Source organism: Grampus griseus (assembly GCF_964374135.1).
Source record: "Grampus griseus genome assembly, chromosome: 1".
In the NCBI taxonomy this organism is placed as follows: Eukaryota; Metazoa; Chordata; class Mammalia; order Artiodactyla; family Delphinidae; genus Grampus; species Grampus griseus.
Genome location: NC_139017.1, coordinates 163634555 through 163657324, shown reverse-complemented (window position 1 = coordinate 163657324; position 22770 = coordinate 163634555). Strand labels below are relative to the sequence as shown.

Genomic DNA, 22770 nt, shown 5'->3' with positions numbered 1-22770 from the left:
TTCATCAGAAATATTTAGGAAGGGTGCATTAATTATAGCATGTAAAAATGCTTATGTTAGCTAAAGAACAGAATACAAAATTGAATATTTAATATGATCACTATTCTGCTTAATAATAAAAGCAACAGTAATAGTAATAATATTATCATCCATGGGGGAAAACTGGAAAGAAAGGGGAATATATAGAATGCTAACAGTAGTTGTGTTAAGGTGATGAGACCCATGGGTGTTCCCCCCAACCCAGCAACTGTGCTACATTTCCCCAGTTTTCTTTAATGACATGCATTCCTCTTTTCGACATACATTCACCTTTTTCTTTCTCTTAAAAAATTTTTTCGTTGTCTTTTCTAATTGTTATTTTGCCATACCTACGTTGCAGGGGTAAATGAACAAATAGATGCAGAGCACCTAGCACGGTTCTTGGCACAAAATCGGGGCTCTAGGAATGTTACGTGAGAACGGTCGCTGGCCCGGCATCCCCGCATCTCCAGACCTCTGCCCGGCGGCAGAGACGCTCCCGAAGCCGACGCTCGCCGGGTCCAGCAGGCGCGGTGCCCGCAAAACCCGCCGCCCAGCCCGCCCTGCGTACGTGGAGCCCGGGCCGCACCGCCCCACACACCCCCTGCACCTCGCGCGACGTCGCGCTCACCCACGGCCCCGCCCCCTGTGACACCATCTCCAGGAGGCAGGACTGCAGCGGCCCCGCCCGCGCCTCCTCCGATAGGCCGCCGCGCTGTCACCACGTCGCGGGAAGCTGGCAGGGCGTGTGTGTGTGTGTGTGTGTGTGTGTGTGTGTGTGTGTGTGTGTGTGTGTGTGTGTGTGTGTGTGTGTGTGTGTGTGTGTGTGTGTGTGTGTGTGTGTGTGTGTGTGTGTGTGTGTGTGTGTGTGTGTGTGTGTGTGTGTGTGTGTGTGTGTGTGTGTGTGTGTGTGTGTGTGTGGTTTGCTTTGTCATTCGTACCCCCGTCGGTGGCAGGCGCGGCCGGCTTGGCCGGGCACTCCAGGCTCCGCAGAAAAGGCCCCCGGCGCGCTCTCCCCGGCGCCTCCGGGATGAGAAGGGTGCTGTGAGCCCCTTACATAATGATGCGACTGACTGGAGCACAGTTCAGCCCAGATACGCACGTGCCGCAAACCCAGGCCTCGCGATTTCATAGGGTGCTAGTGATAGCCTACAATGAAAACAGCACCGTATGCTCTAATGTGGATTATAATACAATGAAATGCAATCCAATAATAATGAAATGTATCTTCGCAACAGGGCATAATATAGGATGTTATATTTATAGGGCCTATTTATAAGCCTCTATTTAAGTCTTTTCTGATAGGCTCGGACTCGGGCCCAGACACCGTAATGATTGGGGCACACTTCTGTCCTTCAAAGAGGCGGGTTCTAGAGTCCGTTTTGCCACAGCGGGCCCTGGGATTGGCCGGCAGCGGCGCAGAGGCGCCTTCGATTGGTCCTGAAGGCCGTCCGTCGGAGCGGAGGAGGCGGGGCAGGCGGCTGGCTGGTGCTGGGGCGGGCGGGCCCCGGAATTGTCATTTCTTTGTTTCCGAAGGCGGAGGAAGCGCTGAGCCCACACCTCCTCGTCCCACCCCCTCCCCCCGGGTGCTGGCTCCATGTCTGTGTGACCGGCCCCAGGGGTAGAGTCCAGGCCCGACGCGGGGCGGGCCGGCGGCGGCGGCGGCTGAGGTGAGAGGAGGCGGCGGCGCGGGCACCCGGCCCCCCAGCGGGAGGATGAAGCGGCGGAACACCGAGTGCAGTAAGCTCCGCCGCCCCCTAAAGCGGAACCGGATCACCGAGGGCATCTACGGCAGGTGAGCGGCGGCGCCCCCGCCTCCGCCGGCGCGGGCCCTGCGGCCCCCGGCCGTCTCTGGAGGGGCCGAGCCCCGTTATGTAACCCCGACTAGGCCTCACGCCCTTGCCGGGGGCTCCCCGGAGGAGCGCTGCCCATGGGGCCCCGGGCGGCCCGCCGGGGTCCGCCCCGAGGGCGCGGGGCGTGGCGAGGGCCGACGGCCCGGCTGGGAGGGCGCGGCGGGCGCGAGCCGCCGTTGGGACTGTCCCCAACGGCGGTGACCCCCTCCCCATCCGCGCCGCCGGGCCCTCGGGGCTGCTCTAGGGGCTGAAGGGCCTCCGCCGGTCCCCCAGCCCGCTCCGGCCCGGGAGTCGCCGGCCTGAGTCGGGAGGCGCGTGGACCATATGCACTGGTGCGGGGGAAGGCTGACAAAGTTGGGAGCAGACAGTGGCCCCGCGGTCCCTCTGCGGACTGGGCAGGTGGCCACGTTGCCCCCTTTCGCCTTTTACTTCTTTTATGGAATCTCAAACTTGGCACCGAGGGCTGAAGCCGATACCCCCAAATCATGGCCTGTGGCCCCGCTCCAGACTCAGAAGGAGTGATGATCATTTTCTCAGCAGCATTATTTTGACAATTCCAAGCAGATAGTTTTATTCGACCCCTTTAAAAAGGATTTTCTTCAAACTCGCGTGGTTTGTTGTTGTTGTTTTTAGTTTGTTTTAATTCTCCAAAAACAAAGCAGTGTCCCTTTAAATAGAAATTGAATTCAGGACTGAGGGGTAGAAGGACAACAGGTTCATGGGGCAACTTAGTGAGAATCCCAGCTTCCCTAAGCAAAATTTGTGTAGGACTGTTATTTTCTGGTTCTCACAATGTTAATTCTGAATGGTACCTGCCTTGATAAAGAAATGATTTCAGAGGAGAAGTAATTAGTTTACAAAGGAGAATTCTCAGGATGTGCATATAAGCTTGATTGGTGTTCTACAGTTTAGCTCTTCTAGCTGTGGGACTTAGAGAAATATGTGAGGTAGCTGATAACACCCAAGTTGCCTTAGCATAGCTGTACACCTTGCACATGCTACTGTTTACACATTTAAAATGATTCCTTTCCACAAGCAGCTGACCGATGTAAACATTGGGTGTTTTTTTAAATTTCAAGCTTAAAAGGGTTAAGAAGTCAGTTGAAATAAAAAGTTTTTAGCTATATCCTTATGTAATGAGCCGCAGATCATAGGAAGAGTTCATTCATTAGACAAATACATGTACTATGTGCCAGGCCCTGTTCTAGCTAGTAAGGGTGCAGCAGTGAGTAAAACAGGCCAAAATCCATGCTGAATCAATCAAACCTGCCCATTTAAACTAAAACTGTAAAAGCAAAAACCATTTTTCCTACAGATTTAATGGGTGGGGGAAAGTTCTCTTCAAGTTACACAGACTATAATTCTTGAATAAAGGAAGGGTTTTCCCCCCTGCCTATTGAAAAAGATTTGAACAATTTAATATTAATAGTGACACAAGAATAGAAAAAGCGTATTAAACAGAGTTGGTAAAGCAAGGACAACCGTGCCATTTGAATGGCTGCTATTTACAGTAACATATGATGATGTACTTCTGTTTATAATGAGAAGATTGGGAATCCCATATTGTTTACATGTTTTCTGTTGTATTTCAACTTCTCTGGTATTTGAACAAATATGCCCAGTTTAGTACCTGCCCCATAGTAACCACTCAGTCAGTGTGCATCAATGTGAAGAAGTGAATTTCTTGTCTAATTAAGGTCTATTATTTTACTGATGAACTTTTGGAATTTGAATTTTCTTACCCTAAAGGTTAATAGTAAATGCTCTATGCAAGTTATTCAGAGTTTCATCTGTAAAAGTTTAAAAAACCAACAGTACTTCAGCTCTCAAATATCCTTACTCTTCTCTATTTCACATTCTTTAGGTTAAACGTTAATAAAAAACTTACATATATTTCTACTTTCTTTTCTCTTGGAGCATCATATATCAAATGAGTGTTTCAATTCACTTATCTGTTTCTTAGTGTATATTATGGAGTATTATATTATGGAATATTATTGTCTGAAGAACAAGACCATAGTGTTGGGGTTGTTTTTTTTTTTTACAATTTTGTTTTTAAAAAGATTTAGAAAATTTCCAGTTATTTCTGAAGCAGACAGAATGAGTGGGCTAGTTACAAATTAGGTGTTTGAGGATTTGTGAGTATCAAATTTCTGTTAATCATCACATTTAAGTCTACACTAAATTGTTTTTCACACCATTGCCCATTTTGTTTCTCAGTGTCTGGCCAATTTTTATCTCATTAAATAGAGAGCTTTGTTTTTTTCTCAGGCTCCGTTGACAGTTTTGATAACCACTATCTACTGTTTCACAGCATAACTTTTCATGGACTTATTATTTTCATGTTCTCAGTCTGCACAGCTCTCTGAGCTTGGCGTAGCAAGGAGGCAGCTGTGGTGAAGAGAGCACTAGACTGGGAGTGTCAGGAGACCTAGGTTCAGACTCAGTGTCCCAGCTCTGCTGTGTGGGATGGGCAGGGCATCCACCACTTTGAGCCCCAGTTCTCTCACCTGTCAAGTGAGTTTTGAGGACTGAGAGGAAATAACGTACAGTTTGTGAAACTCTGTAAATTCTAGCATGCTTAATACAAACATTATTTAGCATGTAGTTATCGCAGTTTACCATATTTGTTTTATTTTTAAGGAGTCAGGAAAGACCATAAGGTTTGGTACAACTATCAAACAAAAGTTGAGTAGTCAAAACAAGGGGTCAGTTTCTGCTTGGTCTTGCTGGAAAAAAATCCTGTTGCTGAGATGCTTTTAATCATGGGCTCCAATCCAGCAACTGTGACTGAGGTGATTGTCAAATGATATCATTATTGTCATTATAATGGCTGTGGTAGAATTCTGTTTCAGGGGTAAGGTAGATGGAAAATGGATTTTAACATTATGTTAGTATTACCTACATTTATATATATGCCCATCATTTGAAAACTGAAATGTATAGAAATATGTTATTCCGGTCAAGTTAGTAATCAAAAATAAGAGAAAGGAAATAGGAATGGTGATTATTTTCTTTTATATTATTATGAGCTAAAATCAATGTCATTTTCAAAAAATCTGAGCCAGTATAGAGCCTGACAGAGAATAGGAATTCAGTCCTCAGTAAATGTTGAGCAAGTGAATTAGTAAATAAATGAATATAAACCAATCCATTCTATTCATTTAAGAACCTGCGTTGTTTTGGTAATTATGGAGGTTACAGGATAAGACATGGTTCCTTGTCTTCCAGGAGTTTACAGTCTAGGAGGCCGTAATAATGCCCTCTTAAATTTGTACAGTGGTTTTGAGGTTCCAAAGAACTTTGAGTTCTGTTCAAGTAAGAATATTTCAGTTGAATTAAATTTTCGCTTGCTGTTTTAGTGGTTCACCTGATGCATTAACAATTTTGCCCTGTACTATTTTATGATGCAGTACACAGTTGCCACTATGTGAGGGAATATGTATTTTCTAACTCAAATGAAATAGATGTGAAAGTACTTTGGAAATTATGAAAAAAAAGTTATTAATAAGAGAAAGTAAAATGAATAACTCTACATAACTATAACATTTCAGAGGTCCTCGGGTTTTAGGGCAGTGACTCTCTCCCTGTGTCTGCCTTCACACATGCACCAGACGCTCCCAAAAGTAATATCTAATTACTCCATGCAGTGATTCTCCAGGTGGAGTGGGGTTGGAGTGCTATGTAGATTTTAAAAGGCTTAAGGGAATTCCGGGTGGTTCATCCACCTTTCATCTTGCCAGGCTCCCTACTCCTCTCTGAGAATTAATGATTTTATAATAGGAAGATGAGGAGATAAGGTGTGGTGAGTAGAAGACAGAGGCAGAAACATTTATGTTTAAAGTCTCTGCAGTTAAAATTGTTCCTTACCCAAGTAAGTAATATAAGAATTTTAAGTAAGGCAGGTGTTTTAAGCTTCAGGAAATGATTTTATAGCTTTGTTACTGGTGTTTGAAGGAAGCATTCCTTCACTGGTGGATTTCTGGATACTTCCTGTCATGGTGTGCTGGGTTCTCCTTGTAGTATGTTGCCTGAAGCTTAAGCAGTGTAGTACTGTACCTGACTTTTACATTTTAGGACTCGAGACTTCCCTGGTCTATACAGTACCTTTTCCCATCCTTACTTCAGAGAAGAGTTTTCTGGCCTTTGACTTTCTAAATGGTCAAAGTTTACATACTTCTCAGCTTCCTAATTTCCTTTTTCAGACCCTTGTCTAAATAATCTGATCTCCAGAGATTTCACTTCTCTGCTTTTCCTGCCCACCTTAATGATGTTTCCTAAGCCTGGTTTTAGACTCCTTTGGGCTGTGCTTACTAAAGCCACGGGAGGCTGGCATGACCCTTGGCTGCCTTGAGTGTACATGTGTTCTGCAACTGAAACCCCAGATACCAGTGTTGCAACCTCACAGCCTAAAAGCATTTTGGTAATCTTGGTAGGCCTTAACTTCAACTATGCTGGACTTGACATAAAAGTGATAAATGCGGTATTGTTTTAGAGGGGTATTGGGTAGGGGGGTAAGTACAATAGAGAAATTAGAAATTGAAATGTTTTCACCCACCTCTAGTGAGGTGTTGAGCTAAACCCTTGTATTTGCAGTTTCTGTGAAATACATTGAAACAAATCTGCCACACTGAATTTTGTACTTAATTTTTGCTAGTAGTATACTACCTTAAAAAAAAAGTACTTTCCTCCAGTTTTCATTTATGATTCTTCTCGTCTGAGCATTCTTGGCAGTTTCATTTCATTAGACATTTTGAAAATCCCTTTAAGTTGCTGCTATGTATTGAGGCAGGGAAAGGAGGGAATGTGATCTATTCCAGATTATTGGCTTAAAAGCTTCCTGTTTTGTTAATGATACTCTTCCTTTTTCTTCACATTGATACCTCGTGGCTTTTCTTGAACCTCACTAGATTTGGAGACTGATTTTAATGGTAGACTTAATAGCTTATTATTTTCACTTTCTTGTTATATACCTATATATTGTGGACCCAATCCATGTTCTATAAGCACTTTTATTTCCAGAGTCTTTTTCTTTGGCCATTTCTCCTAGATTTCCTCCATATTAACCCTTTGGGGTTTTATGTGTATGTGTGTGTGTTTTGTTTTGTCATTTTCTAGGCTACCATCTAGGTGATATACTTAGGGGGCTATAACGAGATATAACATGTATCTTGTGGAGTCTGGAGGGTCAGATAGAAATTTTATAAACTTAGTTGAGATCAAAGTGAAATACTATAATTGGATTACTTTTCTTCGTTAAATTTAGTGTGCTCTTCAAATATAGTTTTTACTTTATTCTCTAGGCTTCCCAGATTTGGGTGTAATTATTTTACTTGGATAGTTTTCAAGAAATAGGTCCAGAAGAAAAACAAGTTCTCTGCTCAACAAGCTGCATGAGTAGAACGGTGCTTACCAACGGTAGAAACACATAGCCTCTGCGGGACTTTTTTTCCCCCATCGTGGATTTCTTCAAATACCTGAGGAGTGACTACTTCCTCAAGATCTCTCACCTTCAGGCAAATGCACTCTGGTAATGGAAACTTTAAAAAATGTAATCAGCTGTTAAAGTATATTCTTTGAGGCTTTTTATCTTTATTTTGGCATTTAATTTAACTGACATCAAATTGGCCTCAGCTCATCAACCTTCTAAGATGCCTGTCACCCCCAGACTTTGAAGCCCCTTCATAGCACTGGCTTTCATTCCTTTGTATTTTTCCCTCTGCTGCCCTTAAGGATGATATGCTCACATTGACTCATGGGGTTATAACATCAGAAGTAATTTATCCCTCGCCCCATCTCCTCTGTTGCCATTTCTGTTTTAGAGGTTTTGCATTAGTGGATTAAAATGGTGCATCTAGTCCACTTCAGGTGTATCCATAGAGATCACTGACTTATTAAGGCTGTTTGGGATCTGTTTCCTACCCAGCACAGGGGAGGTGACTAGAAATAATCTTGTTCTGTTTTTAAATTATATTATTACTTTGCTCATCTTCAAAACACTTTTAAAAACCAAATAAGCTGCTCAGTACTAAAGTCAGTTCTTTGCCATCTTGTAGTGAGGTCAGGAGCTCTGGAGAAAATGGGGGCCATGTTCATGGTCAAACAAAAACTCCTGTCTCAGATGAGAGAGATACTAAGGCTGGAGTCTTCTGTCTCAGATGTAATAAGTATTATTTTCTTGTCTTTTTCTAGACTTGACAAACTATACCTCATGGTTCATTGTGTTTCTGGCTTTTTAAAAAATGAGTTGTCTTTTTATTTTTAAATTACATGTTTCTCTTTTACAATGACCATTCTATGAGTGTGAATATTGTTGGAAAGCAGTCTTGAATTGTCCCATCTTTTGTGCCATAGCTATTTCTGTAAAGAGCATTTGACTTTAACATCTTTTTCTGCAGAGCTTCATAGTGTGTTTACAAATTCATAGTTTATGAATTAAGGTACTGAGTGTTTATTCTTTCATAAAGCACATCTGCTCATTTTTTTAAAACTTGGTTGTCTTGGAGAATTAAAGAATTATGTAACTTGGGGGCTTCCCTGGTGGTGCAGTGGTTAAGAATCCGCCTGCCAATGCAGGGGACACGGGTTCGATCCCTGGTCCGGGAAGATCCCACATCCCGCGGAGCAACTAAGCCCGAGCACCACAACTACTGAGCCTGTGCTCTAGAGCCCGCGTGCCCCAACTACTGAAGCCCACACGCCTAGAGCACGTGCTCCACAGCAAGAGAAGCCACTGCAGTGAGAACCACACGCACCGCAATGAAGAGTAGCCCCCGCTCGCTGCAACTAGAGAAAGCCCGCGCGCAGCAACAAGGACCCAACGCAGCCAAAAATAAATAAATAAATAAATTTAGTTAAAAAAAAGAATTATGTAACTTGAATATGTATACACAAAGGGATATAAAGAAGGGAAATAATATTTATCAAACATTTAGTAAGAGATGAGAAAGTCCAATGTGATGGATAAGCATATGGGCTTTAACATCATATGAACTTGTGTTCGATTAATGTCCCCGACACTAGTTACTTGATCTTGAACAAGTCATCTACCTGCTTTAACCCTCAGTTTTCTCATCTGTAAAATGAAGATAGTAAATAATATTACCTACTTTATAGGATTGTTATAAGGATCATTGAGATAAGTCACGTAAAATACTTAACATAGTGCCTGACACAGACAGGGCTGCTCAAAAAGTTGTTTGCTGTTACTACTATAATTTTATCTTCATTCTGTTACTTAGTTCCAGTAAGGATATTAGCTTCAGTTTCACAGGTGAGGAAACTGAGATTACAGGAGGTTTCACCACTTGATAGAGACCTCTATCTGCCTTACCCCAAAGTCTGTCCTCTTTTTGTTTTACTTTTTGTGCTACTTCACCCTTTCTGAATGGTGTTTATGTGTAATAACTCTTATGGTGCTCTCAAACTCTCTACTACATGAAGGACAGGTGTCATTATCTTCATTTTTCAGGTGAAGCAACAGGTACCAGGAGTGTCTTGTGCAAGGCCATTAATCTTTTTTCCTTCTCAAAATGAGAATCTCTTTTCCATTAAATAATCCAATATAGATGTGACAACAATGCAAAATGTGATCCTGGACTGGGATTGATTGATCAATGGGTCTATCTATCTATCTGTTGCTATAAAGGACATTAGTGAGTTCATTACTGAAATTTGAATAACTTCTGTAGATCAGATAATAGTACTGTATCAGTGTTAATTTCCTGATTTTGATAATTGTGTTGTGGTTATATAAGAAAATTTTCTTGTTTTCAAGAATTTCAGGAGTAAGGGAACATTATGTCTGCAAATTATTTTCAAATAGTTCAGGAAAAAACTACGTATACATATATAGGGGGAGAATGATAGAAACTTGATAAAATGTTTTCCCTTTTGTGAAATCTGGGTGGAAAGATATAAGGGAGTTCTTTGTATTATTTTGGCAGCTTTTCTGTAAGTCTAAAACGATTTCAAAATGAAGAGTTAAGAAAATAAAAGCAATACATGCTTGTTATAAAAAATTAAAGCAGTATGACAATGTGTAAGTGTAACAGAAAAGAGCTTAGTCCTCTTTCCCTGGAATGAGCACTGTTATATAATTCATAAGTATGGTTTCTTCCTTGATCCATATAAACAAACATATATAGTTCTTTCTTAACAAAAATAGAATTCTGTTTTACACAAAAGTTTCTTGGTTTTTCTTCTTATTTAATCATGTCCATTTCTTTACATAGAAATTTATTTATAATTTTTTAGCAGCAACACAGCAGTGCATGTAGAATTCACTCTGATCTCTGCGGTCTCCTGACTCCCATTCCTGTGCTCTTTCAACAGTGTCCTGCAGCTTATTGGTTCCCTGTTCCTCAGTTTTCTTTCCTATAAAATGATAATAACTGCCTTGCTTATGTCATAGTTGTAAGGATAAATGAGATAATATGAAAGCTTTTGGAAGAGTTACACAAGTGCGATATAAACATAAGGTATGATTAGGTAGATGATTATTACTATTAAAGATATGAAGCATAATACTTGATTCGTTTATAAAATGAATTTCTAATGTTTGTACAATGTTAACACAATTTTTTAGGGCCTGTGGGTTGTCTTCTTTCTCCTGTTGTCTTCTTTACCTCTTTTAATCCCAAACCCCATAGAGTCCACACTATTAAAAGTGTTTTTGAAGCAGAAATTCTAAAACTCTAAACTTTCCAGTTACATTAGGTTACAGTACTTGTTCCTGATATCTTAATAGTCATATAGTACTTTAGAAAAATACTATACAACACAATTCTTAAAAGCTTTTTTAGTGATTTCCATTCTAGGGTTTTTTTCTTTTTAAATTGGACATATTTCACACTGTTAGATTTGTCATTCCAGTGGCTGTGTATGTGTATAAGCATGAGAGTGTGTGTGTGTGTGTGTGTGTGTGTGATTGACTCTAGAATGGTTTTCTTTGCAGTCTGCAGGAGGCCCAGAATAGAAAAGAAAAATACAGAACAGCTTAGGTCTTCTCAGCCTGCTCCCCTTTTCTGGATTTTACACAAGGATGTGGTTGCAGAACGTAGCAGTGGTTCTAGTCTTGAGGCTCATGCACAACTTTCTGTAGACCACCATTCCTCAGATTTTTTTGTCTTGGAACCTCTTTATACTCTTAAAAGTGATTGAGAATCCCAAAGAGCTTTGGTTTGTATGGATTATATCTAAAAATTTTACTGGATTAGAAATTAAGAGAAAAATTTTAAATAATTACTAGTTCATATAACAATAATAAATGCATGAGAAGAGTGGTGTGGTTTTACATTTTTGCAGATTTCTTTAATGTTAGGCTTAATAGAAGATACTTTGAGGACCCCCACAGTAGTCAGAACCAGTGGCAGGTAGGCTAAATGGAGTGATAGTCTGGCATCCAGAGCAAGGCTGATAAGATTTCTTTCTTCCTAGTGGAAAAATAGTGAGAACAGATTGGGAGCAGGTGCATGGTAATCCTTCAGGCAGCAACTGTATTTGTTATCTTCGTTGGTGTTGCTTTGTTCAGACACCCTTCTTAGTCACCTGTGCATTATCTTTCCCTCTACCTTCACTTTGTAAGTGTGTGCTTTGATAAAAGCCCTACTGTTGGTCCTAAACATTCTTATGCATGGCAGGTCATTCATTCAACAACTATTTGTTAAGTTTCTCTGGTGTGCAAGGTTCTGTGCTGGGCATCGAGAATAAAGCAGGGAACAAAATGGGCAGCTCCTTTGTTCTTCTTGTGGACTTTACATTTAAACAATTAGTTATACAAAATGTTATTTAATTATAACATGATTCTTGTGGTATAGGATGCTATATGAACATATAATGGGGTAACTAACAGTCTTTACTGTGGGGTCAGGGAGGCCTTTTTTGAAGAAATGATGTTCATGCTGCGTGCTGAAGGATAAGTAGTAATGGAAGTGCTTCATTTAGTTAAAGTTGTATTTAGGTAAGGATCTTGTCTGTGACTCAGAAAGAAATGTAGAAAAGTGGAAGAATTAACCCTGGACAGTTTGAATGTTCCCAGTTGAGGGATGGATAGCTAACAGTTTGGAGATAAGTACTGATGATCTGAGTAGATCGTTGTCTTCTTTTTGAGAAATTGTGGAATTCAGTGGAAGTTCTATGAGTATGAGAAGTTTATACAATAAACCAATACTTCTCAAATTTTAATGTATGCACAAAGGGTCTAGGGATCTGGTTAATACACAGCCTTGGATTAAATAGGCCTGGGGTGGTCCCTGAAATACTGCTTTCCTAAAAAGTTCATACATGATGCTGATGCTGCTGGTCCATGGACCATACTTTGAGTAGCAAAACTGTAATTACATATAAGACTTTAGCAGGATACCAGCTGGACAAGAGGCTGGGCAAACATTCTGGAAGTGATGTCCAATAGGGAGAAGTATTCAATAACAGTAGAGACAAAGCAGTTTGTTTCAAGAGGTATCATGCTACATACTGAAAAGTAAAAGGGATTCACAGTTGCTGTTACGGAGAGGACAGGAAAGCTTGGGATTGTGATAGATGACTACTAGCACAGCCAGTGAAATATTCCACAGACTCATTTCTGTGGTGAGGCCCAAGTGAACTAAATGACCATTAGTCTGCCTAGGGAAAAGGTCAGGTACTGAGGATTGATAGCCACCCTGTGGTAATTGTATGAGCTCCAGAAAATGATCTAAGTGACAAGCAGCTAGAGATACTAGAGAGAAGGTGCACTTTACATGGAAAAAGAAGAATGTTCAATACTACTTCTCATTAATCATAGGTGATTAATCCATAGATGGAGGGTATTGCTAAATAGATTCAATTTTAAAAAATGGTTGTAAATGGCAAGGGTAGGAGTAGAATGGGGAATTCTATTGGGAATGGAATGGGAAAAAAGAATCTTATAGTTAATATTCACTGTGAAAGAGTCACCACCATTAAGCCTAATGTTTGCATATCTCTTCTGTATTTCACTGGCACCCAGAGTAGAAGCTAATCAGACCATCAGAAGACAATATTGGTCTGCCCTTGTTTCAATATACTATTATGGAAAGTATCTTTTTGTTGCAATTCTGCTTTAAATTTTTGTTCAAGATATTTTATAGTAATTAGTAAACTTATTTGGATCAGAGAATTAAAGTAACAGCAAGTTAGCCATAAGTCATATTATGAACTATATATATAAAAATATTTTATACTTAATCATATTTTTTTCATGGTTTAAAAGAAATATTTTGGAATGTTAAGGGTTTAAAACCCTGTCTAGGGGCTTCACTGGTGGCACAGTGGTTAACAATCCACCTGCCAACGCAGGGGACATGGGTTCAAGCCCTGGTCTGGGAAGATCCCACATGCCGTGGAGCAACTAAGCCCATGCGCCACAACTACTGAGCTTGCGCTCTAGAGCCCGCGAGCCACAACTACTGAAGCCTGCATGCCACAACTACTGAAGCCTGTGTGTCTAGAGCCCGTGCTCCACAACAAGAGAATCCACCACGATGATAAGCCCGCGCACTGCAATGAAGAGTAGCCCCTGCTCGCCGCAAGTAGAGAAAGCCCACGTGCAGCAACGAAGACCCAATGCAGCCAAAAATAAAATAAATAAATTTATATTTAAAAAAACCTGCCTAAAATTTTCTCCCCCTTTAGAATGTCATCTCTTTGGATTTGGCAAGATCTTATGACCTTCAGAGTATGGAAGGAAAGGAATTAGTCAGGTTTTCTACACTGATGAGCAGTCATTTTAGTTTACTTGTCTTTTAAATTTTGTACATGTACCTGTAGAAGGATGATAGGCATAATTTACTGATATAGAAGGCTCAATGAATCAGGCAACTGTCTTAAACTTTCTAAAACTCTTATTAGATTGGAATGAATCTATAAAGTTTGAAACTAGTCCTAGAGTAGAATCAACTGTTAATTAAGATTGCCTCTTGATTTTAGAGGCAGGCCCACCTAGAAGGGGAGCCTGAGGAAAGCTGAGGGTATAGCACATGTTTGTGAAAGATCAAGTTTCCTTAGATATCTGTACTTCCAAACTGTGACTCCATAAGAACTGGGTGTCCAGGAACATCAGAGGTATGAAAGCAGCTGTTTGAAAAGAAATTAAATATATAAAAAGGAACCCCCTTGAAGTTACAGAATTGAAAATGAGTAGTCACTGTAACAAAGATGATCGTTTTTGTAATGCCTTAGGTTTAAATGATTGAGTTATTAAAAAGTATTCAACAGGCTGCCATTCTTAGGATAATGCTTTCTATACAGTGAAATGGTTTGTTGCCAGCTAGACTAGGATCCTGCCATGCCTGGGAGCACTTGGGGCAGAGAGCAGTCGGTAGAACTCTGTCTTCTCCACTTGGGGAATAGTGACAACTAGACATGATGAGGCACCCACCATGTCTTATTCGGCTACATTCCACACACAGCCCCATGGGAAAAGGATTCATCAGAGAAGTAAATACATTTCCATGACATTTCTTAAATGCCTTAGGAATATGGATGAAAGGCTATTATTTCTTCTTTAAAACCTAGAAACAATTCTAGAAACAAGGAAAAAACCTTTTACTTTTATTTATTTATTTATTGCTGTACGCGGTCCTCTTACTGTTGTGGCCTCTCCCGTTGCGGAGCACAGGCTCCGGGTACACAGGCTCAGCGGCCATGGCTCACGGGCCCAGCCGCTCCACGGCATGTGGGATCCTCCCGGACCGGGGCACCAACCCATGTCCCCTGCATCGGCAGGCGGACTCTCAACCACTGCGCCACCAGGGAAGCCCCAAAACCTTTTACTTTTAAAGCCAAGCTTGGAAATCTAGTTTCAAACTAGATTTGTGCTCCTGAATGCCTGCGTGTCTCAGTTGTTCTTTCTAACAAACTATGCCTTACTCTCCACTGGATCAGTGATGGATTTAATGAATGAGGATGAGAGCTCTGTCCTCATCTGGCTAACATGACTCTAATGAAACTAAAAGGTGGGACTTAAGATTCAAGCTTGTGGACTTCCCTGGTGGCTCAGTGGTTAAGAATCCGCCTGCCAATGCAGGGGACACGGGTTCAAGCCCTGGTCCGGGAAGATCCCACATGGCCACGGAGCAACTAAGCCTGTGTGCCACAACTACTGAGCCTGCGCTCTAGAGCCTGCGAGCCACAATTACTGAGCCCACGTGCCACAACTACTGAAGCCCACGCGCCTAGAATCCGTGCTTCGCAACAAGAGAAGCCACTGCAGTGAGAAGCCCGTGCACTGCAACAAAGAGTAGCCCCCGCTCGCTGCAGCTAGCGAAAGCCCGCGCGCATCAATGAAGATCAAATGCAGCCTCTAAATAAATAAATAAATATATGGGGGAAAAAAAAGATTCAAGCTTGTGTTGTGGTTTGCCTTGGGTTCCTTGATTCTACAGCAAACCTCTTAATCAAAACTTACTGTTGTGCCCAAAGAAGTTCTACCAAGAATTAGTATTAGAAATTGACCCTAGTTACAAATTATGTATCATTATGATACTGTAACATTAAGGGTCATATGTGTCTGTTCTTGACATCTTTTACCTGTGTGGCTTTATAGGGCATAGAAGGAGGCCTCAGTGCTGGATCCTGCTTTTGTTAATTTTACCCCAAGAATATAAGTCTTTTCGTACCTTATTTTAACATATTTCAAAATTATTTATTAAAAGTTTTGATTTTATTGTTCATGTTGTATATTCAGACAGCTAATTTAATCAGCAATATTGGAATGTTTGTATTGCAAAACACCATGCAAGGCTGTTGCCCGAGTCAAAGTGAATTTTAGGTACTTCCCATCTGTATATCTTAGAAAACCTTTAAAAAAAAATACCTAAATTGAACCTGCTCCAGAAATGACCAGATTAAAGACCTAGAATTAGGGGCTTATTAATAGGTAGAGTCTGAAAGCTTCTGTTATCTATGATACAACTAATGAATTGGAAGAATGGGCTTTTAGATTATATGAAAAATATATTTTTTAATCCAGGTCCTTACCTTGCTTTCAGATATCACAGTGGTTAGATATGTGTTCTGACTGGCTTATCAAGGTGTGTTTCTATTTAACGTAAGTCCAGAGGGAAGTGGGAGCACACATTAACATCTCAGCTAGAGCAAGGCTGGGATCTTTCAGGGTTTTTTTCTTTAATGTACATTTTGGTACCCTCACAGCCCTTGGAAGTGATTGGCATCTGCTCCCTAAGTTAATTTCTGTCTGTTTTGGGAAGTCATTTGGTTGTTGTTCGGTTAATTCACATGAATACTATAGAGAGAGGGAAGAGGAGAAACGGGGGGAAAAAGACAGAATTCTTCAAGCGTGTAGGGATGTGCATCAAGAATTTCAAAGACTCTTCAAACAGATGTTGAGGGGTGGGGAAACAGCAAATTTCAAGCCACTCAACCATGACATTTCTTCTAATGAAGAACAGCTTGAAAGCTGTAATTTTGAGAGTGTTGCAGTATTGTGAAGTCATATACTTAGCACATTTTAAAATAGTGGTGAGATTTAAGTGGGCCTTTTCCATCTTAAATGGAATTAAGCATTTTGGGTCATCATCTTATTTTGGTAGTTGTGGGTCTCAGAATGAACACCAGAGCTTTTAAAATTTAGGTGGGCCATGGCAGCATCTCTTTTTGTCCTTTATCTCCACTATTTTCATAGTATAGGAAGATATTTTTTGTCTCTTTAAATAAAGCAGTGAATTTTCTTTTTCTAGCTCTTCACAAATGACCTTGAATTCTTTTATGTTTTGCAGTACGTTTTTATACCTGAAATTCCTGGTAGTGTGGGCACTTGTCCTCCTGGCAGATTTTGTCCTGGAGTTCAGATTTGAATACCTGTGGCCATTTTGGCTTTTCATCAGAAGCGTCTATGATTCCTTCAGATACCAGGGACTGGTAAGTTTATTAATATATATATTTTTCAAGTGTAAAAGATTTATTTACCCTTCTAAGAAAGTCTTCAATAACTGATAGTGAAACTGTTTAAAGTAGATTTTATTAGCAATACTTAGGTGACTGTACTGAGTAACAGGGTCTATGGACTGAAACTAGCCTTTGAGGCTATTTTGTCCAAACCCACTGATCAAATCATTTTACTCCCTCCTCTACCATTCCAGTGAAAAGAAGGGGAGGGAGGGAGGATTTCAGGAGGAAGACAGAGTAGTGGATAAAGCAGTAATTGCCCAGTTCTACTCTGAAGTACCTCTGGAGCCCCTATCACTGGCTTTGTGACTGGGTTCGAGTTAGAGCAGTGGTTCTCAGACTTTTTGGTCTCCAGATCCTTTACACTCTTAACAACTATTGAGGACTCCAAAAAGCTTTTATTTATGTAGGTTACATCTATCTATTTTTACTATATTAGAAATTAAAACTGGAAAAAATTTTAATACTTTCTAATTTAAATAAAAATAAAAGATTAAATTTTTATTTAAAATAAAATAAAATTTAAAATAAAAATGGAATACTTAATTCACTTAAAAAAAGCAATAATAAACCCATTACATGTTAATACACATTACATTTTAAAATGAAAAATAACTGTATTTTCCAAAACAAAATAATTAGAAGATTGACTACATTTTTGAAAATCTCTCTAATGTCTGGCTTAATAGAAGACAGCTGGATTTCCATATCTGCTTGTGAACTCAGGTGATTACAATATCACTTACCGTGTAACTTCTAGAAGACACCACCATACTCCTGAGTAAATGAGCATGAAAGAGGCAGATAACGCCTTAGTATTATTATGAAATTATTTTACCTGGGAGACTCCCTGGAAGGATCTCAGAGATCCCCAGGGATCCCCAGATCATGTTTTGAGAACTACTGGATTAGAGCAAGGGCATAGGCCTGGGCTTGCTCCCTTGATTGACCTGTAGTTCTGTTGTGTTCCAGAGCCACATCTTAAACCTGTACCTCTTCTACCCAGGCCTGGTGCTTTGGTCAGAGCAAATCCATGCCTTGAAAAGATGGTTTTGAGCTCATGTCCTGTTAGTAATAGATAATGATGTGTCCAGAGGAAGCTGCATTGTTAAAATTATGAACATCAGTGTAATTCTTGCCACAACAGCCTCCAACAGCCTATCCTTTAAGAATGAGTCTCTTTAGTAATATTTTGTGAGGAGAGAGGAGGCTTTTCTGTGTTAAAATTCTGTTTCTTTTAGGTAACCCACCTGTGGAGTCCAAGTAAACTCACTGTGAATCAACCTGTTTGTTCTGGTCCAGTTCTTCATGATTTGAGGCCATAAATAGGATTACTCTTTAATGCTAAATTAACGACTACTTTTTATATGGGTGATTTTAACTATTTAAAATTTCCTGTTGTAACTTGTTCTGTAGTTATTGCATAGCAGTTTCAGAGATTTTGTCCAACGTGCTTTTAATAATCTGTTTGAAATTAACATGTTCTAAGATATGTTTTTTATTTTGTTTTTCCCTTTAGGCCTTCTCAGTATTTTTTGTTTGTGTAGCATTCACGTCAAATATAATATGTCTGCTGTTCATCCCCATACAATGGCTTTTTTTTGCTGCTAGTACATATGTGTGGGTTCAGTACGTATGGCACACAGGTAAGTTTTAATGGTTTCTTAGATAGATAGAAATCTTAGATTCAAACTTTTTAAATGTGATTTCCTTGAATAAATTATTTAGAGTTGAGTTTAATGTGAACATTTTTTTAATCCTTCAATTTTTTTTAACATCTTTATTGGAGTATAATTGCTTTACAGTGTTGTGTTAGTTTCTGCTGTATAACAAAGTGAATCAGCTATATGTATACGTATATCCCCATATCCCCTCCCTCTTGCATCTCCCTCCCACCCTCCCTATCCCACCCCTCTAGGTGGTCACAAAGCACCAAGCTGATCTCCCTGTGCTGTGCTGCTGCTTCCCACTTGCTATCTGTTTTACATTTGGTAGTGTATAAATGTGGACATTTTAAAGATCCCTTTTCATAATAGATTATAATATACCTTTAAAATTTATTTTTTTATTATTGAATCAAAACTTTAAGCCTTTATGATTTGATATTTTGATTGTAGACATTTCAGTTACCAACTCTCATTATGAAGATATCCGATATCCATTTTTTAAAAAAAAGTTGAAGCAGGTTTTATTTAGGTGGACTTGAAGACAGCCATGTGCCAAATAGGAAAGATGTTCCTTCAGCTTCAGTATTGAAAGGAATGTCAGAAGTCATTTAGTTGAACCCTTATTTGGCATAAGAGTCCCCACAGCATCCCTGGCACATGGTGGTTTAATCTCTGATTGAAAATCTAGTGACAAGGAACTTACTACTGTTGTTTTGGGGCAACTGGAATAGAAAATTCTTCCTCCTACTGAGCCAGAATTTTCCTCCTTACACTTTTGACCCAGCATGTCTTGACTGTCTTGGGACTCACTGATCACTTAGGGGATATAAAGGGCTTTCCCCAGAAAAACACATGGGAATATACAGAAAAAAATTTTTTTTTAATTTTAAAGGGCTTACAGACCACCCCTCTAGTCCAAACATGGGACCCCTGCATTAGAGCCACACTGAATGAGCATAATCTTCCATCCATGTTAACATTTCTTTAGAGCCTTAAAGACACTGTCATATCCTCTCATCTTCTTTTCTGTAGACCAAAGCATTTCCGATTTCATCAGCTTTTCCTTGGATGTTATTTTAAGCACTTACACCATTCTGATCTCCCTAGTTCTTAGTGGCTCTCTAAACCAAAATGTACTATTTCAGGTATGTTCTGACTTGAGTGGAGCTACGTAGCCACCTCCCTTCTTCTTAGAGCTATTCTTTTGCTATTACAAACTAAGATGACCTGAGATGTTTTGATAGCTCCAGTCCACTATGAAGCCTGCACAAGGGATGCATGGGGATATGATGATTGGCTCTCAGATCATCACATTTCTCTGCAAAGCTGCATGAAACTTGATTCCTAGGCCCAGCTGCAACCTGTAGAATTTTGACTGCTGTTGGAGCACCAACTAATAAAAGCTGTCTGGAGCAACAGTCATTCTCTTCTCTAAATGCTATAAGAATGATGTTGTCCCATGGTAGAAGACACAGTTCAGCTCTTATTTAAAGTATCCACTTTGAGCATTGTTTTCTCCATCTTTAGCGCTCTCTCATATCTGACTGAATTTATAAGCTAGCATGCTGGTTCCTTAGTCTGCTTTCCTCTAGTTAAAGTGATTTTCCTATATACCAGTTTTTACTTCTATTTCCTTGTCCTGGCCCTCAGTTTTGAGTGAGTTGCCATTTATACTTGTCATTCTCTCTAGGTCTTAGCTTCTTCTCTGTCACGTGAGGGTAGAGTAATCTAGATAGTGTTTAAGGGAGCCTTCGAGCTCAGATAATCTCTGACTCTGATGAACTATAATGATTCCCTATATTACTTTAATAATGTCTTAATAGTTGAGAAAAAACTACTCATATAACTGTTAATAGAACCTATTGGAGTTCAGTGGGTGACCCACAGGGCAGCAATGAAGCTAATGTTATAAATGTTATTGGCCTCTCTTTAGCTCTAGGCTCAGAAATGCATGTTGGATACCTACGTTGTGAAGTATGTTTTAATTTGGAATGATTAGTGAACAAACAAAACTAACTTTGTGTTCTTATTAGGCCCAATAAATGAGTGCAGTTTTTATAGCTTGGGATTAATTTCTCTTTCAGTTGTTAAAATTTTAAATTTTTCTTAAGAATGTTACGAATGGTTGATGAAATTATATATTGCCACAAAAGAATGAAAATATTATATCATTAATTTTTCTCCTTGCTATTAAGAGGGAGAAAACAGGATATAAAACTGTATGTACAGGACTACCCTAGAGGTCCAGTGGTTAAGACTCCACGCTTCCACTGCAGAGGACACGGGTTCGATCCCTGGTTGGGGAACTAAGAGCCCACATGCCGCACAGCATGGCCTAAATACATACATACATACATAACAGAAGCCAAAAGAATACCTAAAAACCACCTGTATATACAACATGACTATTATACTAGTTCAAAAATATTTTCAACGTGGTTTGATTTTATTTATTTTATAGGTGTAGAAATATGGGTAGTTTATCCAAATTTTTCTATTTTTTCTGTAATGTGCTTATTTTGTTTATGATAACTTTAGAAATTAATATAGGGAGTACAGAATATAAATTTTTTTAAATGCATTTTGAAATGAAATTGAAAATGCATTATCTTAAGGGTTGCTGTTTGTCTTCCTGCATTGTGAAAATACCCTTTTTCCAGTACATTAAATCTGTAAGAATGGTTGAGACCATTAGCTGTCTTCACGGAGCTTCGAGTGTCTTCTTACCTTATGGACTAGGTCTATGGGGATTTAGGTTCTCCTTAGAAGCAGATTCATTGTTATCTCTGTGATTTGGACCCAATTTGTATAAACTCTGGGCCTCACTTTACTCTTCCATAAAATGAAAGTTGGACTAAGTGATCATCTTTCTAGTACCAAGATGCTATAATTTTTCTTGTGTTTCATCCTAAAGAGTCTTAGAAAAAAGCCATTTAGTTCTTCAGGTCACTGAGTTTTCCCTCCAGTTCTGTCTTCTGTAACTTGCTAGCTTTATATGGTCTCAAAGGAGATCTTTCCAGAGTTAGTGGATCTCATGCCTTTGTGGTCTATCTTTCATGAAATATCCCATTATTAGTCATGTCCTGACATAGATGGACATAGCCTACAGACTTTGATTCTAAAGCCCAGTGAAAATAATCTCATTATTTGAGTTTTATTTATTCTATTGCAAGTTGCTTTTTCCTACATTGAAAATTGTTTTTAATTACAAAAGGAATATGAGCTTGTAGTTAAGAAAAAAAAATTTTTGAGTAATACTTAAATGTCAGAAACATTTCTTAGTGCTGTGTAACTCATTCTTACTTAAGAATTTGTGTTTTTAACATATTTTGTGCTAGTACAGATCTTCATCCTTTTGAAAAGCTGTATCATATTTCATTATATAGATTTATCATAATTAAACATTTCCTGTTGATAGGCATTTAAGTTCATTCTAAGTCCTAATTTTTGCTATTGCAAATAATACATTGAATATTCTTATACATTTTTCCCAGGGCTCTTTTGTATTTCTGTAGGATAAATTCCTGGAATTGGAATTTCTGGGTCAAAGGTATAAGTATTTTTAACTATACTGCCAAATTGCCTTCTAAGAAAGTTGCCCCAATTTATATTATTGCTGAGTATGAGAAGGAAGTGTTTCACATATCTTCCCTATACTATTACCCATCTTTAAAATTTTTGCTTTATCTGATAGGCTAAAATAATAGAATCTCATTTAAAAAATTTTTATCTCCCTAATCAGTAATGAAGTTGGCATCTTTTCACATGTTTTTTAGCCGTCTATATTTTTTCTTTTATGACTTCCAAATTTTTTTCTTCAGTTGACTTTCTATTGATTTGTAGGAGCTCTTTGTATGCTAGGGCTATGACTTCTTTGTTTTACATATATTGTAAATATTTTCTGCCAGAATGCTTGTTTTTATTTTTGTCTATGATTCCAGGCATCTTTTGTCATATAAAAGCTTTCGGTTTGGATCATATTGCTTTTTAATTAGTTTGGAAGTCTTTTTTTTAAATTTATTTCTTTGCTTGTGCTGGGTCTTAGTTGCAGCAGGTGGGCTCTTTAGTTGTGGCTCACGGGCTCCTTAGTTGTGGCATGCGAACTCTTAGTTGCAGCATGCATGGGGGATCTAGTTCCCTGACCAGGGATCAAACGCAGGCCCCCTGCATCGGGAGCGCGGAGTCTTAATCACTGTGCCACCAGGGAAGTCGCGAGTTTGAAAGTCTTAAAGTTACTGTAGTTGAACCAGTCTCCCAAACAACCCATCTGTTATATTAGTTAATGTTTCATTGATGCTTGTCTCTCT

At 39.5% G+C, this 22770-nt stretch overlaps 1 protein-coding gene across 1 annotated transcript in view; it reads left to right on the top strand.

Annotated features, from left to right (window-relative positions):
• Positions 1-1559: 1559 nt before the first annotated feature.
• MACO1 (macoilin 1) overlaps positions 1560-22770 on the top strand; it is a 57653-nt gene continuing 36442 nt past the window's right edge. The window contains exons 1-3 of the mRNA XM_082672026.1: positions 1560-1813; positions 16628-16769; positions 18316-18442. Coding sequence (XP_082528152.1) covers positions 1734-1813; positions 16628-16769; positions 18316-18442 — 349 coding nt within the window. The 5' untranslated portion in view covers positions 1560-1733. The remainder of the gene's footprint in view (positions 1814-16627; positions 16770-18315; positions 18443-22770) is intronic.